Source organism: Colias eurytheme, chromosome 11 (assembly GCF_061535395.1).
Source record: "Colias eurytheme isolate Ceu_HAF_F1 chromosome 11, ilColEury1 Martin Lab GWU primary, whole genome shotgun sequence".
Classification (NCBI taxonomy): domain Eukaryota; kingdom Metazoa; phylum Arthropoda; class Insecta; order Lepidoptera; family Pieridae; genus Colias; species Colias eurytheme.
This window is the reverse complement of record NC_142990.1, coordinates 3,546,096-3,560,074: the sequence shown is the minus strand read 5'-3', so window position 1 is coordinate 3,560,074 and position 13,979 is coordinate 3,546,096. Positions and strand designations below refer to the sequence as shown.

The following is a 13,979-nucleotide window of genomic DNA, read 5'->3' as shown; positions in this document are numbered from 1 at the left end:
AAACTCACACTGTCCATCAGCAGCTATAACAGATTCATCTGGGGGAGTATTTCTCATTAAAATATGCGCTGACACGTATTCAGATTGTAAACGTTGCGTGAACGCACCGATGCGTTCGTACTCGTGCCCGCGGTATACGAACTGTTTGTTCTGAAAAAAAAAAAATAAGAAAGGTTAATTACAATGATGTTTTTTATTATGATTGGTTAAAAGTCAAATATTTCATGATAACACGAACGGAATTGTCATTATGATAAATATATGAATTTGAGTTTGAGTTTAAACGTGATTTTCAAGACTATATTTTATTTTTATTTTATCAATTTTTGTTTCAATAAATTTATGTTAAATGGATTAAGATTTTTTTTAAATGGTTAGGTACCTTTAAAGCATACCTTTTAAATACATACTTTACCATAAAACATAGGCTTCCTTACAACATATTATCGAGTATATTACCAGAGAGAGAGTTGGCAATTTATCTATAGGTAAACGGAATAAAAAATTACTCACCCTCACAAAAAGCGGACACCCTTTTCCATAGAATCCGACTCTGAAATACTCCGGCTCAGGCCTCAATTCCTTCAACACAGAGTCGAGGAAAGTCGCGTGCGTTCGCAAGCAATGTGCCAGACGAGCGTAGTCGCATAGCTTCACTTCGTATAGTGTTGCTAATTCACGAAGTAGGGGAAGACCTTTTTCCCAACACTAGAAAGATAATTAATATGTGTATTAGATTGATTATTTTTTTTAAACATACACACAACAAATTGTGCTGCCAAAATAACTATTTTTATGTTGGCAGCACAATAAAGTGTTTAAAATAAATGAATATGTAAATTAGTGTATAGTAGAACTTTACAGCTAGTTAGGTGCAACCAATTTGTTATAATATGTACATATAATCAAAAACGGACGTTTATAAATAGATGAATAATTCTTCCAAGATGTATGTTGTACAAAATCCCTGCTTTCCCTACTATTATTATAGATTTATAAAATGTCTGTACTTATTCTTACCTAAAACACTGAATCGATTTGGATACAATTTGATAGGACCAGGACACAGATACCCGGGAAGGGACATAGGGAGAGGTTTTATCCCAGAAATCACACATGAACACATACAGGTTTGTCTTTTACAATGCGGGTGAAAAGCCAGCAAATAATATATGTAGTATGTACCTTAATTATATTTATAGGTGTTAGATAAGGGATTTATAAGCTCTACTTATAGTAGAGCATCAAAAATTGAGTTAGACTCATTTGAGTGTTCCCCTCCACGGAAATCTTTAGTAAAAGGCGAAAGATTTATACGTTTTGAAGGGAAACCAGAGTGACTACCGCAGCTCTTAGGAAATTACTTACGTTGTCCAAAAACCAAAACGATAGTGCGATGTAAATGACAACTAGTGACATCTAGTTAACGTTTTAAGTGTCAAATTCGTATGAATCATACTGTATATTATATTATAATATTATTATAGTTTTAATAAAAAACCAAGTGGGTAAAATTAAAATTAAATCATTTTTAGTGACTAAATTCAATGAAGACCAAAAAAATTTCAATTTCGTTTCTTTCAATTTAATGATGATATTAGCGCCATCTGTGTACATATTAACAAAACTCGTTACAATTATGGCGCTAAGAAAGAAGATTACCACTAGAGAATAAGTTTATAACTCCAAGCTATAGATGGCGTTAAAATATAAATTTTTCGATGTAAAAATTTGCATACATTAACACACACATAATGCAAAATAATAAGTGTGCCTTAACATTGTTTTTTCTTATTCATTATAAACTGCCCTTTTTAAATATGCGAATCCTTTTTTCATAATACAAAAATTTTCAATACGAGCTACTAAAGTTGTTTGATTACGACGACGACGACGATTGATTACGTCAATCTCGTACATTCATAATCTATTCTATTGAACTTTACGCTAATAGAAAGCCACTTGTCTAGGGGGCAGATAATTTATATGGATACGATACCAAAAGTTTACCATGCATGCCAATAATGGAATTCTGCTCAACCAGCTAAATGCTGCAGCTGCAACTGAAAGTTACCTGGCAGAGATGGCTTAGGACCATAAGGCCGCCATTTGAACATTGAACTTGAATAAGATATTTATGAAATAAGTTAAGACCCATTGTACAATGAAGAATAAATAAACAAATGCCAAACGTGACATATTGCAGATCAAGAAGAGATAAAACAAAAAATAGGACACGTACCTTTCCCCTATCGAAGTATTGCAGGACTTGATTGTAAAGCGCCTCTTTCCTCTTCCATTCTGGGGTTTCCGGATGTTCAGAATCAACACCAATCTGATCGCTGTCCCAGCTTAGTGTTTCGGCATATAACTATGAATTTGTGTAAAATAAACTTTAAAAAATTATAATATCAGTTAAATTGTAAGAAATAACTGGAGACATTTGACTGATTTGAAATTTCTTTAGCGCGATTAAATATTTCATACTGTATAATTATTTTTGTTTAAATTATGAAACCTACATATAAAACTAAAAATAAATAATTACATTGACGTTATGATAAATAATAAGTTACCAAAAGAGTACATCCAGCTTCTACAAAGTTATCCGAGGCGATGTGCAGATCATGCAACTTGTACACGTAGCGGAGATACATCTCTTTACGGTCGATTTCATTTTTGTAAAAGTTCTGAAAAAAATATTATAACGTTAAAATTACAAAAGTAAAAATTCTAACATAAATGCACTTACACACGCCTACACACACAGTTTAACCAGAAGTTCGCATTCGAATTCTAGAACAATCCCACATCATCATCAGCCCATTATGTTCCCACTGCTGGGACGCTTACTAGCAATAAGTATGTGAACGCCATTGAGTTAAAAAAGTACTACGTACTAGAGAGAGCATCGCTACTAAACTATTTGTAATACGAGTTAGAGTCAATCGTCTCAAACGATTTTTTTTATACATTGATGGGTTTTAATTGATAATTTTATTCATATTTTTTTAATAAGATACACAATATTTACATTGATTGGTTTTAATTTATAAGTAATAAGAGGCAGAATATCTACAAAGTGTATGACTCACTAGCCGCCCCGCGCCGCCGCGCTTGTTGCACAGATTTTGTTTTTGGTGTCCTCTCTATAATAATACCTCAATGGTGAACGCGTGTTCGAATTCTAGAACATTCCACCTTGCACCTTGCTTCCAGATTGCACTATGACCATTAACTTGTAACAAGAAAATATGACGTTGAATGACGCCTGTATATTTTTTATCCCTTTCACACCAACTTGCCTAGTTATGGTCATAGTGCAATCTCCAGTGTATTAGATATAAGCTTCTTGTTTCCACCACTCACCAGCAAGTTGACAGTGGCCGCCATACGTTTGTGTCTATGTTCAGCGCCCTGCATCACGGCACGATAGTCGAGTAGTCTTTCTAATAAGCGGGTAACACATCCTACGAAGGCTGCGCCTGCTTCCCGCCAACCCTCGGTTGATACGCGTTCCATGAGACTGATAATAAAATATATAAATGTTGAAATTATATCGATTTTTATGACAGACAAGTAAGAATTTTTATATTGTAGAAAAATGTTAATTAGCTAGAAATTAACCTTCGCAATTTTTATAAATAGATTGATAAGATCGCCTTAATTAGTTTAACACCTCATTTTTTTACACAACATTGCTGTTGCAGATGAAAGTAACCATTTTTTCTGTTAGTTCTCAAGACAAGTATGCTATTTGTATGTAGCCTTACATATTCTGTAACATAAGTTATATGAAATAATAAAATATGTCATATTTTACCAAATAATTAAACTGCGAATTGATAAACCTCGATCAATGTACATATTAACATCTATTCAATAATATAACTGTGTTAAATTTGATGTCAACTATTAATACTTAAATTTACTATCAATAATTGGTATTTATACTCACACTGAACTCAAATGTTCCCTGATGTACGTAAGCATGTGTAATATTTTTTCCATCATTAACATTTTAACAAAACTTATCGATGAACACAGACCAGAACACAACATTGTATACTTATTTTTTAAATAATATAAACCGTTCATTCATGCCGAAAAGCACTTACTTAATGGTATATTTATCAAGAAATAAACTATCGTTTATACATTTTAGTAATTTGTATAACGTATATAATGATCTCTTCTATTCAGTTATCATTTAATTACCTATTTATAGGCTATTTGAAAGTAATTTGATAATAATATATTCATGTAAGTACTCCTTGTTTTGGTAGTAACATTTTAGTGTCTGCTAGTATATTTCAATAATAATGAAGGTTTGCATAACCATAAAAAAATATTTTACTTGGAAGTACAAAAATGAAGTTTCATTTATGTGTATTCATTTTAGACATTCCTCTATCATGTTAAACAAGGGTACCTTCTTCTACTTTGAATGATTAAATCAGTGAGTGAATGTGTGTTTAACATTTACTCACTTACTCACTCATTCTATACGGATATTGCAGTTAAAATACACAGGTTCCAAACAGTTTTGACTATCCTGTGTCACTTTCAGCATGCTTATTTTTATCATTTTGTATGAAAAAATTAAAATGTTGTGTCAATTCTTTCTCAATTCTTTCTCAATTCTTTCTCAATTATCCCTCCCCCATACTTACACGGTATCAAACAGCCGTCGATAGTGATCATCCGCCTTATTATCCGCAACTAACGAGTCCAGTTTATCAACAAGTGCCGCTTCAGTGCGTCTAGCGGAGCCGGTAGCAGCTCGTTCCGCCGCCATTAGAGCGACTAGAGCGCCTAGAGCTGCTCTACGGAGCTCCCCTACTAGGGTGATCTCTAGAAGCGCTCCTACTGCCGCCCCTATTAGCTGGAGTTGTGCTGCCCCTGTGGATGTGGGCATATTTTATGATTATGAAAAGAGGAAAACATGATGAGTGAGATTGAGTTGGCAAAATAAGATTACTTGGATAATAAATGCATACAATAATACTCTTTATAGCTCCAAGTGAAGATGATATTTTGATATGTAAATGTGCTGTGTTATTATTAGCTCGTTATAAAATGTAATTTGTATATAATAATAATTATGAAGGAGTCAATTGTTAATTTTATGTAAGTAAATTTAATATCAGTTTAATTACTTACATTATTATTATTTTATTATCTCCACATATTTTACTAAATCACAACCATATTTCTGCTTAATTGAACTTGCAAATGTCTTGAAAATAGGAATTAAATGTGGCTACCCCCAGCTCCATATAACCAGACCCTTACAATACAAGCACTAACCCAGTCGACTCCACACGGCCAACACTTGCAGGCCCGCGGCGGCTCGCATGCCGCTCCTGTCGGGCCCTTTGCCCGTCCACCGCTCCGTTTGTAGCGCGCTAGATGTCACTAGGGCCACACCTAGCTCCATGTAACCCGACCATAACTGGAACAAACACATTTGTATATGCTCAAAATACAATTCTTTTTTAAGGAGTAGAAAGACAGCTATTAACACTACTCGAAGCCCGAAATTTTGCTAAGTATAGATGATAAGTTATGTCTGGCAGCACTGGCCTTTTGAAACATAAAAGATAATGTCATTACGAGTAGGAAAAGACAAGAAAAACATTCATGAACAGTACGATTCAAACTAAATGGCGGCTCGGAACATCGTACGATCCGATGCGCAGAAAACAATTTTAGGTATTAGCGGGACGATATGGGACCTGTGCGCACTCACACTCGCACCTACACCTAATTGAATCGAACTGTAACACATATTTTAGTTGCGCATTCATTACAAGTGGCAGGATTCGTAAATAACTACATAATATGTAATGTTTTAATTGAGGGGAAAAAACTTAACTCTAATTAATTTGATTTAAATGTAAACTATATCAAGTATACTAACTTGTGAATCGAATTGCGGTGGTTCATCTCCCAAGAATCTTTCGAGTAGAGGTTTAGCTAAATCCTGCAGCGCTGATAACAAAACTTTGCAACTCTGTACACGCAGGACCATCCAATCCGATGGGAATACCTAAAAATGTAATAATTTTATAATATAGGAACTACGATTTCACAAGCAAATTTTATTACCATAATAAAAACTCTACTAATTGTACTGTAAACGTAATATGATCTCTCATATGTAAATAATAATACATATATGTACTTTAACTTTAGTACAGATATCTTTAAGCTACTTTTTCTACGCGAGCAAACCCGCCGGTTCTACTTAGTTATCAATATACTTACATCTTGTTCAATCAAATGCCGGAATACAAGAAACGCTCGCATCAGGAAGTCCTTTAGCGGTTTCCTATCATGCGGGTGTGGGGCGAGATGGCTCCATAATCTCTGGTAATGTGCTGGCTTCAATAGCTCCATCACGCCTAGTAAACCAGCTACCATTGACCCCTAGAAGATAATTAAATAAGCTTTTTTTCTGTCATCAAAGTTTGTTAATTTTTAGCGAGTAAAAAACTTCACCATAATGTTACCCGAGTTCCTAACGTGCAAGCATTAAACTTACAATTCACGAATGTTGCCTTGCCTTATTTATGGGAAAAAAGAAACATTTGCGAATTTGAGTGAGCGGCATTCTGGTGAACCAATCAATGTTCAGAACTGGTCATGACTTTTCTTTATCGCCAGAAGGCGTTGTAAGCGTTTTCTTTAGTCATAACACGAATTTCTCGACATGGATATTTTACGGTAACCCAACACGCCATAACGTCACTAGCTGTGACAATTACACTAAAATATATACTTACAAGTACTGGCGAATTGCCACCAATCAAATGCAGTACAGTTTCAACGAGTACATCCACCGTGTTCAAGCAGAGCACATCTACATCTGGATCCAGTGCATCATCATCTAACGGTATATCTGGATCTTCTTTCTTTCATAGTAACGTGACCCGCTAGCTGAACATGACGTCACTAAGCGCTATTATACTATAATACTCACAAGTACGGGCGAATTTCCGCCAATCAAATGCAGTACAGTTTCAACGAGTACATCCAGCGTGTTCAAGCAGAGCACATCTACGTCAGGATCCAATGCATCATCATCCAATGGAATGTCAGGGTCTTCTTTCTTCCACAATAACGTGACAAGTTCACCTAACATATCGGCACATTGCGATAGTTCATCGCGTCGTGCTAAGTGTACTCGTAGATGGTGACATGCTGTCGTTAGGACTATGTTTCTCGCTTCTGTAGAAAATTAGATCAAATTGAGTCGATATAACTGAATTTATTTAATCATTTGTAATTTTTTAACCTTAGAATTAACTTAAACTACAAGAGACTTTATATCTTTAAGTTACATAATATTACACATCTACATAATATTATAAAAATTACATCCCATAAATAAATAGTTCCTAACCACATCAGTTTATTCAAATACTGGAAATTTAGTTACTAAATATGTCTAATATTTTTTTTTTTTCAAAAATACAGAATAAATATGATATTTATAATTAACATGATAGAATGAGAATAAGTAAAACATAGTCGCGGTCGAAATACAAGAACTTATTCCCAACTTACCAGGCTCTTGTCCCAACGGCCCTTTCAATATCTCCTGTGCCGCAGCCAGCCTTGCTCTAACCAATGGCGCCGGTACATTCGCTGCGAATGCATCCAACATGGCCGCCGATATTCTGGCAGCTTCTACCGGACTTAGCGCTGAAGATACCTCCTTGGCGACGCTCGCCCATGACGTCATTAGGGCAACCTTAAAAAATGTCGATTCCTAGTAATTGAAAAGAAAAAGGAAACAAACAAATGGAATAAGAATAAATTAAATTATAGTACATTTTACATGTGATTCTGTTTTATGCTTCTTTAAATATTATAAAAATTGTAATAACATTGACAACAAGATTACACAACTGCAAATTAAACTATTAATTGTTTGATGCAGCCAAGATGTGTTTTAATGTACCCAGTATCACTTCACAACATATAATAACACGACAAGCCGTTAAGGCTCTAGGGCGTGTCTACAGGGTGTAATCGTTAAGTGTGCACAAGCGATTATTCCGTAACTATTGCAGATATCAAAAAACTTTAAACTGATATCGAAAGTACTTAACCTAATGAGTAAAATGGCCATAATAAATTTTTAAAAATAAAACGAGAAATAACCAAAAATGTTACATTAAACGCTCCCATACAATTTATTTCCCATACATTTTGTATTCATAGTAGATTTTCGAAGTGACGTCCTTATTGTGCAATACAATGAGGAGGTCTATTTACAGTTTCTAAATGAACTTCCCTCCAAATTTGCGAAGTAATTAAAGCAGAAAACCAAAAAAAACAAAAAAAGAGCTAAAATCTTTCATATTAAATGTATAGGTTGATCCAAAAGTAATGATAATTGGGTATTTCCTGTGCACATAAAAATATAATATAAATGTTTTATGCTTGCTCATGTAATCACTAAGTTATCACAAAAAAATTATATCTACAGGCCACGTTTCCAAGTATTAACATTAATTTTAATGTGAACAGTGCGAGCCAGAATGTTTCCCGACGAAAAGAAGAAACAACGATTCGACATTTAGAGGGTGAATTTCTAAATTTTTAATGAGATCAGGATAATTTTTTGTCACGATTTGTGACCATGGGCGTTACCTGGGTTCACCATGTTTATGCTGAAACCAAGAAACAATCAATGGCCTGGATGCGAGCTTCCAAAGTGACGGTGAAGATTTTCAAAGTGAAAATTAGTGGGATAGATTAAAGCCGTAGTTTTTTGGGACGCTGAAGAAATGTGGAATATTTTAAGAAGGTAGCCACTACTACACAGGGCTCTTACTACACAGACCAAATTAAAAGATTGCGCGTAGGTTAGTAAGAAAAAGAGACATGGCAAACTTCGGTCTTGAATGTTGGTTCACCAAGACAACGCACCAGATCACAAAGCGTCAGTTGCGATGGCTGCCAATCAAAAATCGGCATTGAAAATGCTTGAACACCCACCCTGTTTGTAAGATCTAGCTCCTAGTTAATTCTATCTCTTACCTTGGCACAAGAAACACCGTCGATACAAGAAATTTTAAGACGACAGCGAAGTGATGGCCGATTTTGAGGGGTTTTTGTAGATGAAGTCAAAGTTTTTTTTTTCTAAGTTAAGGAAAAAAAAATATCGAAGTATATTATCTAGTTAGAAGACTATCTAGAGAAATACATAATTATTTTAACTGTAATGTTAACCTTGTTTAATATTGATTATCATTACTTTTGGATCAACCCATGTACATGGGATATTCATATCTCATACTAAATGTATGGGAGGGTTTAAAGTTAATTTTTTTAGATATTTCTCGTATTATTTTTTAAAATTTATTATGGCCATTTTACTCATTAGGTTAAGTACTTTCGATATCAGTTTAAAGTTTTTTGATATCTGTAATAGTTACGGAATAATCGCCTGTGCACACTTAACGATTACACCCTGTATAGCTGTTACAAAATACAAAATACAAAAATCTTTATTGTTACTTAAACATTTTGTAGATAGTACAATGCACTAATCTCCACACTAGGATTCCCTGTGTTGTGGAGAATAGTCTCTTCCAGCTTACATCTAGTTACCTGGGAAGGCGCCAAGTGCTCTCTATGCGGGTGTTGAGCCAGTGCTTTTAGCGAGTGTAACGCAGCCCTAACATCCCGTCTAAAGCTTTCTTCATACTGTCCGCCAGTGCAACCATTGACAAGCAACTTTGCACCCATTATTTATCCGAATAATTACCTGGGCGGGCGCCAAGTGCTCTCTATGCGGGTGTTGAGCCAGTGCTTTTAGCGCGTGTAACGCCGCCCTAACATCCCTTCTAAAGCTATCTTCATACTGTCCGCCAGTAGCTCGCGCGAATAAGCAGCGCGAGCGAACAGCTAATCGGAATACAGCGCCAAGAGAACGAAGACATTTGCGTATTGGCTCCTGGCCTTCAGCGCCGGCCGCCCATTCGGCGCAGTGTTGTACGGAGGAGAGGAGGCCCCTGGAAAGTTTTTTTTTTACTATTTTTTACTGGCATAGAAAATAAATAAACTACTTCTACTCCTACTGTCTACCGAGACAAACTATACTATTAGAAAATTATAATTTGTATTTACAAGCATATAAATGCAATGAATACAAATTTGGCGAATTGTTTAGTTCAATCGCGGTAATAGTATATTCGTTAACATTTTAATTCATAAAACGTTTATTCTATTTTAACTTTTAGGCTGGGATAATTTTTTTCTCTTCCTTAAATTTAAAATTGATACCAACAAGAAATATAGATAAATCTTCTGAATAAGACAACTAACAAAAATACTATTTTATCTACAAATGTACTTACTTGTAAACAAGAGCAGCGGAGAAATGTTCTTCAATATACACATCCAGTACAGGTCTAAAGTGTTGAAATCGACTTTCATCTAATAAACTGCATATTGATACCAGGACTAGAAAAACTGTTCCAGAATGAGGCGTACTGAAAAGAAAAGAATGAATAGTTATCTAGTTATTTATTCACTATTTAATTAAAGCTTATAATATATGTAGTTTAATATACTTTATAGATGATACATTAGTTCATATTGAGTCTAATATAATATGTTGTATTAAATCCTTTAAATATTTTTTTTTAAATACAAACTAAGAAAAAGAGCTATCAAAAATTGAGTACCTGTTGCCATCTTCAGTGGAAAACAAAGCGAAAAGCGCGTCCAACACATCTCTAAGGAACTTGATAAGCTCCTCACAGCTGAGACCGTCACCCAAACGCAACACTCTCAGTAATGTTTCTTGCACTTTTTCCGGGTGAGCCCGCCATTGTAATAATGCTAGGAGGTCCTCTGAAAAACAAGATAAAAAACATTATAAAGCTTTTGTATTCTTATTATTTTTTCATATTATATTATCTAATATTATTTTTAGTGTGAAGCTTAGCTAAGCCTAATTCATAGCCATATTTTAAGTGAGATTTATTACTTTGAACTATTTTTAATGTAATAATTGATAAAAGAATCACAACAAAGACTTAAAAAAATCACGATAGTCTGATTCGAGTTGAAATTTTACAAAGATAAATCATCCAGTGGAATAAAAATATTGAGATATGCATGACATAATGTCTAACAAAATAAAAACTACATCTACTGCCACTACAGAAATGTAATTTCCTAAAAAAAATTGGTTGTCTGTAAAGTCGGTTTACTGACGATAGTTGAACGTAACAACGTCCGATTGTGCTTCTTTGTCGCTCGTTCCGCGCTCTCGCTTGCACTTCAAGCCTTACATGGAACGCCTCAGAGCGAGGTAACGCCGCATGAGTCATGTTTTTATCGAATTATAAGACGTTGTCACGTCAAAAAAACAAGTCTCACCATTCTGTGTAAGTTTAGTAGAACACAAAACCGTACTAATAGTACAGTTTTCTTTGGTACTTCTCGGGAAAGATGTGACGAGTCCGTTGGTTGCGTTCGCACGCACAGAGTCGTTCGCACACGACGGTAAGGATAGATAGTTTGCTGATATTAACCTTTTGAAAAACACATTTTATTAGTATTATCACCTTAATTATCCTCCATTCTCCGATCTATGAAGTATTCTTACTTAAAAAGCTACCTGTGTTTTAATTTCATAATTATATTTTAAAAAGTGGATGAAAGAGCAAGTGGATTCGTTGTTCGCAAATATCTAACATTGCTAAAATGTTAGTAGATTGGCAAATTGCTCCTTTTTACGTAATTAAGAAGTACGCAGACCACTTGTTCACCTAATTTTAATAGAATAATATTATCATCTTGATAAAAAAAAAAAATTCAATGCTCAACCACAATAATCAGTAAATAAATTTTAAATTAAGGTTTAAAATACCTAAAAAAGTTGATGAAGCAACTGTCTCAATCCTATCTTAAAACCTTGCAAAACTACAAAATTGCATATTAAACTACCCTCCATAAATATAATAACTCACTTGCTAGGATCATCACACTTGTACACATACAACTCGTGAGCTCCATCTCTGAGCGTAGCGCCGCTCGCTTCCATTAGTCTTGCGAATGCGAAACCGTATAGTTTCCTTTCGTTTTTGTCTCTCGCTGTAAGTATAAATAAGTTATTAAAATGATCTTATTTTTCCGTCATTCATATTTTAAGTATATTTTAATGTGTAGGCATATCTAGCTTTCGTTCGAGTTTGAGTCTTTAAAATTGTAATAAGTATTTCGGAATTGCTATTGCATTTGAATGCGTGTGCGTGCGTGAACGTTTCCAACGGTACAGTGAGACGCAACTGTTCACCCCAAATCAAACCGTTCTTAGCACTAGAAATTTGCATGAAGTGGAGCCAATACTATTATAGTCGAGCCAATTTAATAGGCAACATTTGACGTCTATCAATTTTATCTTCAAAGAGAGGTAACCTGCTTTAAAACATCGATTAAAGTGAATTAATCGATACGGATTTGAAACATTTGTCAATCGAATTTATTAATTTATGATGATTTTTATTCACAAGTAATCAATGCATTCGATTCTAGATGTCAGATTTCGATTTTTAGAGTAACGTCTCTGGTATTTAAAAAGAAAAATGGTTTATTGACACAAAATTGTAGCGACGTCAGTTCTTCAATTCAGAAATTGTTTATTATGTTTAGAATGGTTTATCAGTAAAATGAAATCTTAAAATTACTTGTATCGGTCATTATTATTATAAATATGTGGTCGTCATTAAAAAAAGTTAAGCAAATGTGCAGTTCTAACAAAACGAAATATCATGTTATTCTATGTTGTCGTTACTAGGTTACGTTGTTGAATTTTGTTGAACTGTCAAATGTTGCCTATTAAAATGGCTCTACTATAGCACCTCATATTATGCTATCTTATAGTACAATATAGGTACTCACTCGAACAATGCCGAAACTCGATGCGTACGTGTGCGTGTGTGAACGTTTCTAGCGGTACAGTGAGTCGTAGTTGTTCACCCCACGCCAAACTGTTCTAGTAATTTAGCACTAGAAACTTGTATGAAGTAAAACCAATACCGCTTGTATCGCATACATAATACTATAGTACAATATACTCACTGGAACAGTGCCGAAATTCGATGCGTACGTGTGCGTGCGTGAACGTTTCTAGCGGTACAGTAAGTCGTAGTTGTTCACCCCACGCTGGGCTGTTGTTATGGTATAGTACTAGAGATTCGTATGAAGTAGAGCCTATACCACTGGCACCCCAAACGCAATCCTGTAAGAAGAAAAATCATTAAAATGTACAGACCAATAAGACAGCATTGCGTTTATTTTTATTGAAAGAAAGTAGAACGACTTTATTACAATAAAAACTTAAAATATAACTTGGACATATTGAGAATCATACACAGAGCGAAAACAAACAACATCAGTAATAACTACAATTTTATAGAAAAAATCCATTTGAATAATAGAGATGATCGTCGACACGATATTTAAACACAATATTTTTTCCAGTAATAAGGATCAAGTAACATTTGATAATATTATTTTATGACATTATTTTTTCTCCAAACAAAGATTGGTTACTTAATACTTTTAATTACAACCAACTTACACTTATAACCAGTCCCGTACTATCGTGCACGCTGACAGTTGCGAGAACATTCTTCGCCGTACTTTTCCCGCCCCTTTCGAACTCTGCCCTCTCCAATGTTAGATACAGATCATTTCGCACATCTCCCGGCATTATGACATCGGGAAATCCCCGTTTCGCTGTAACAGTGGCTCCGGAGGCCACTGCTTCTGATATACTGCCTTGGTTCGTGAGTAATCTGAGGGCGACGACGATTCCTACAAGCAAGAGGGTAGTTAGAGATAGTTAATAGTGTAGAACTGATTTTATTTGTCATTATAATGTATTTTGTAAAAGATAAATAAATAGTGGGCAAGATAAGTATAGTAATATTGGTGATGAAATTGAT

At 34.7% G+C, this 13,979-nt stretch overlaps 1 protein-coding gene and 1 non-coding gene across 2 annotated transcripts in view; both read right to left on the bottom strand.

Annotated features, from left to right (window-relative positions):
• spg (dedicator of cytokinesis spg) overlaps nt 1–13,979 on the bottom strand; it is a 52,618-nt gene that overhangs the window by 8,986 nt on the left and 29,653 nt on the right. The window contains exons 9-26 of the mRNA XM_090107011.1: nt 13,613–13,848; nt 13,111–13,270; nt 12,000–12,123; nt 11,407–11,561; nt 10,707–10,875; nt 10,377–10,511; nt 9,785–10,031; nt 7,573–7,759; nt 6,986–7,233; nt 6,271–6,432; nt 5,924–6,052; nt 5,311–5,455; nt 4,674–4,902; nt 3,370–3,526; nt 2,577–2,690; nt 2,243–2,371; nt 514–708; nt 9–150 (exon numbers count right to left, since the gene is read on the bottom strand). Of these exons, the coding sequence (XP_089963137.1) occupies nt 9–150; nt 514–708; nt 2,243–2,371; nt 2,577–2,690; nt 3,370–3,526; nt 4,674–4,902; nt 5,311–5,455; nt 5,924–6,052; nt 6,271–6,432; nt 6,986–7,233; nt 7,573–7,759; nt 9,785–10,031; nt 10,377–10,511; nt 10,707–10,875; nt 11,407–11,561; nt 12,000–12,123; nt 13,111–13,270; nt 13,613–13,848 (3,063 nt within the window). The remainder of the gene's footprint in view (nt 1–8; nt 151–513; nt 709–2,242; nt 2,372–2,576; nt 2,691–3,369; nt 3,527–4,673; nt 4,903–5,310; nt 5,456–5,923; nt 6,053–6,270; nt 6,433–6,985; nt 7,234–7,572; nt 7,760–9,784; nt 10,032–10,376; nt 10,512–10,706; nt 10,876–11,406; nt 11,562–11,999; nt 12,124–13,110; nt 13,271–13,612; nt 13,849–13,979) is intronic.
• LOC149904433 (U5 spliceosomal RNA) lies at nt 1,224–1,340 on the bottom strand. Its single transcript, XR_016457291.1, has one exon. It is a non-coding gene; the product is annotated as a U5 spliceosomal RNA (small nuclear RNA).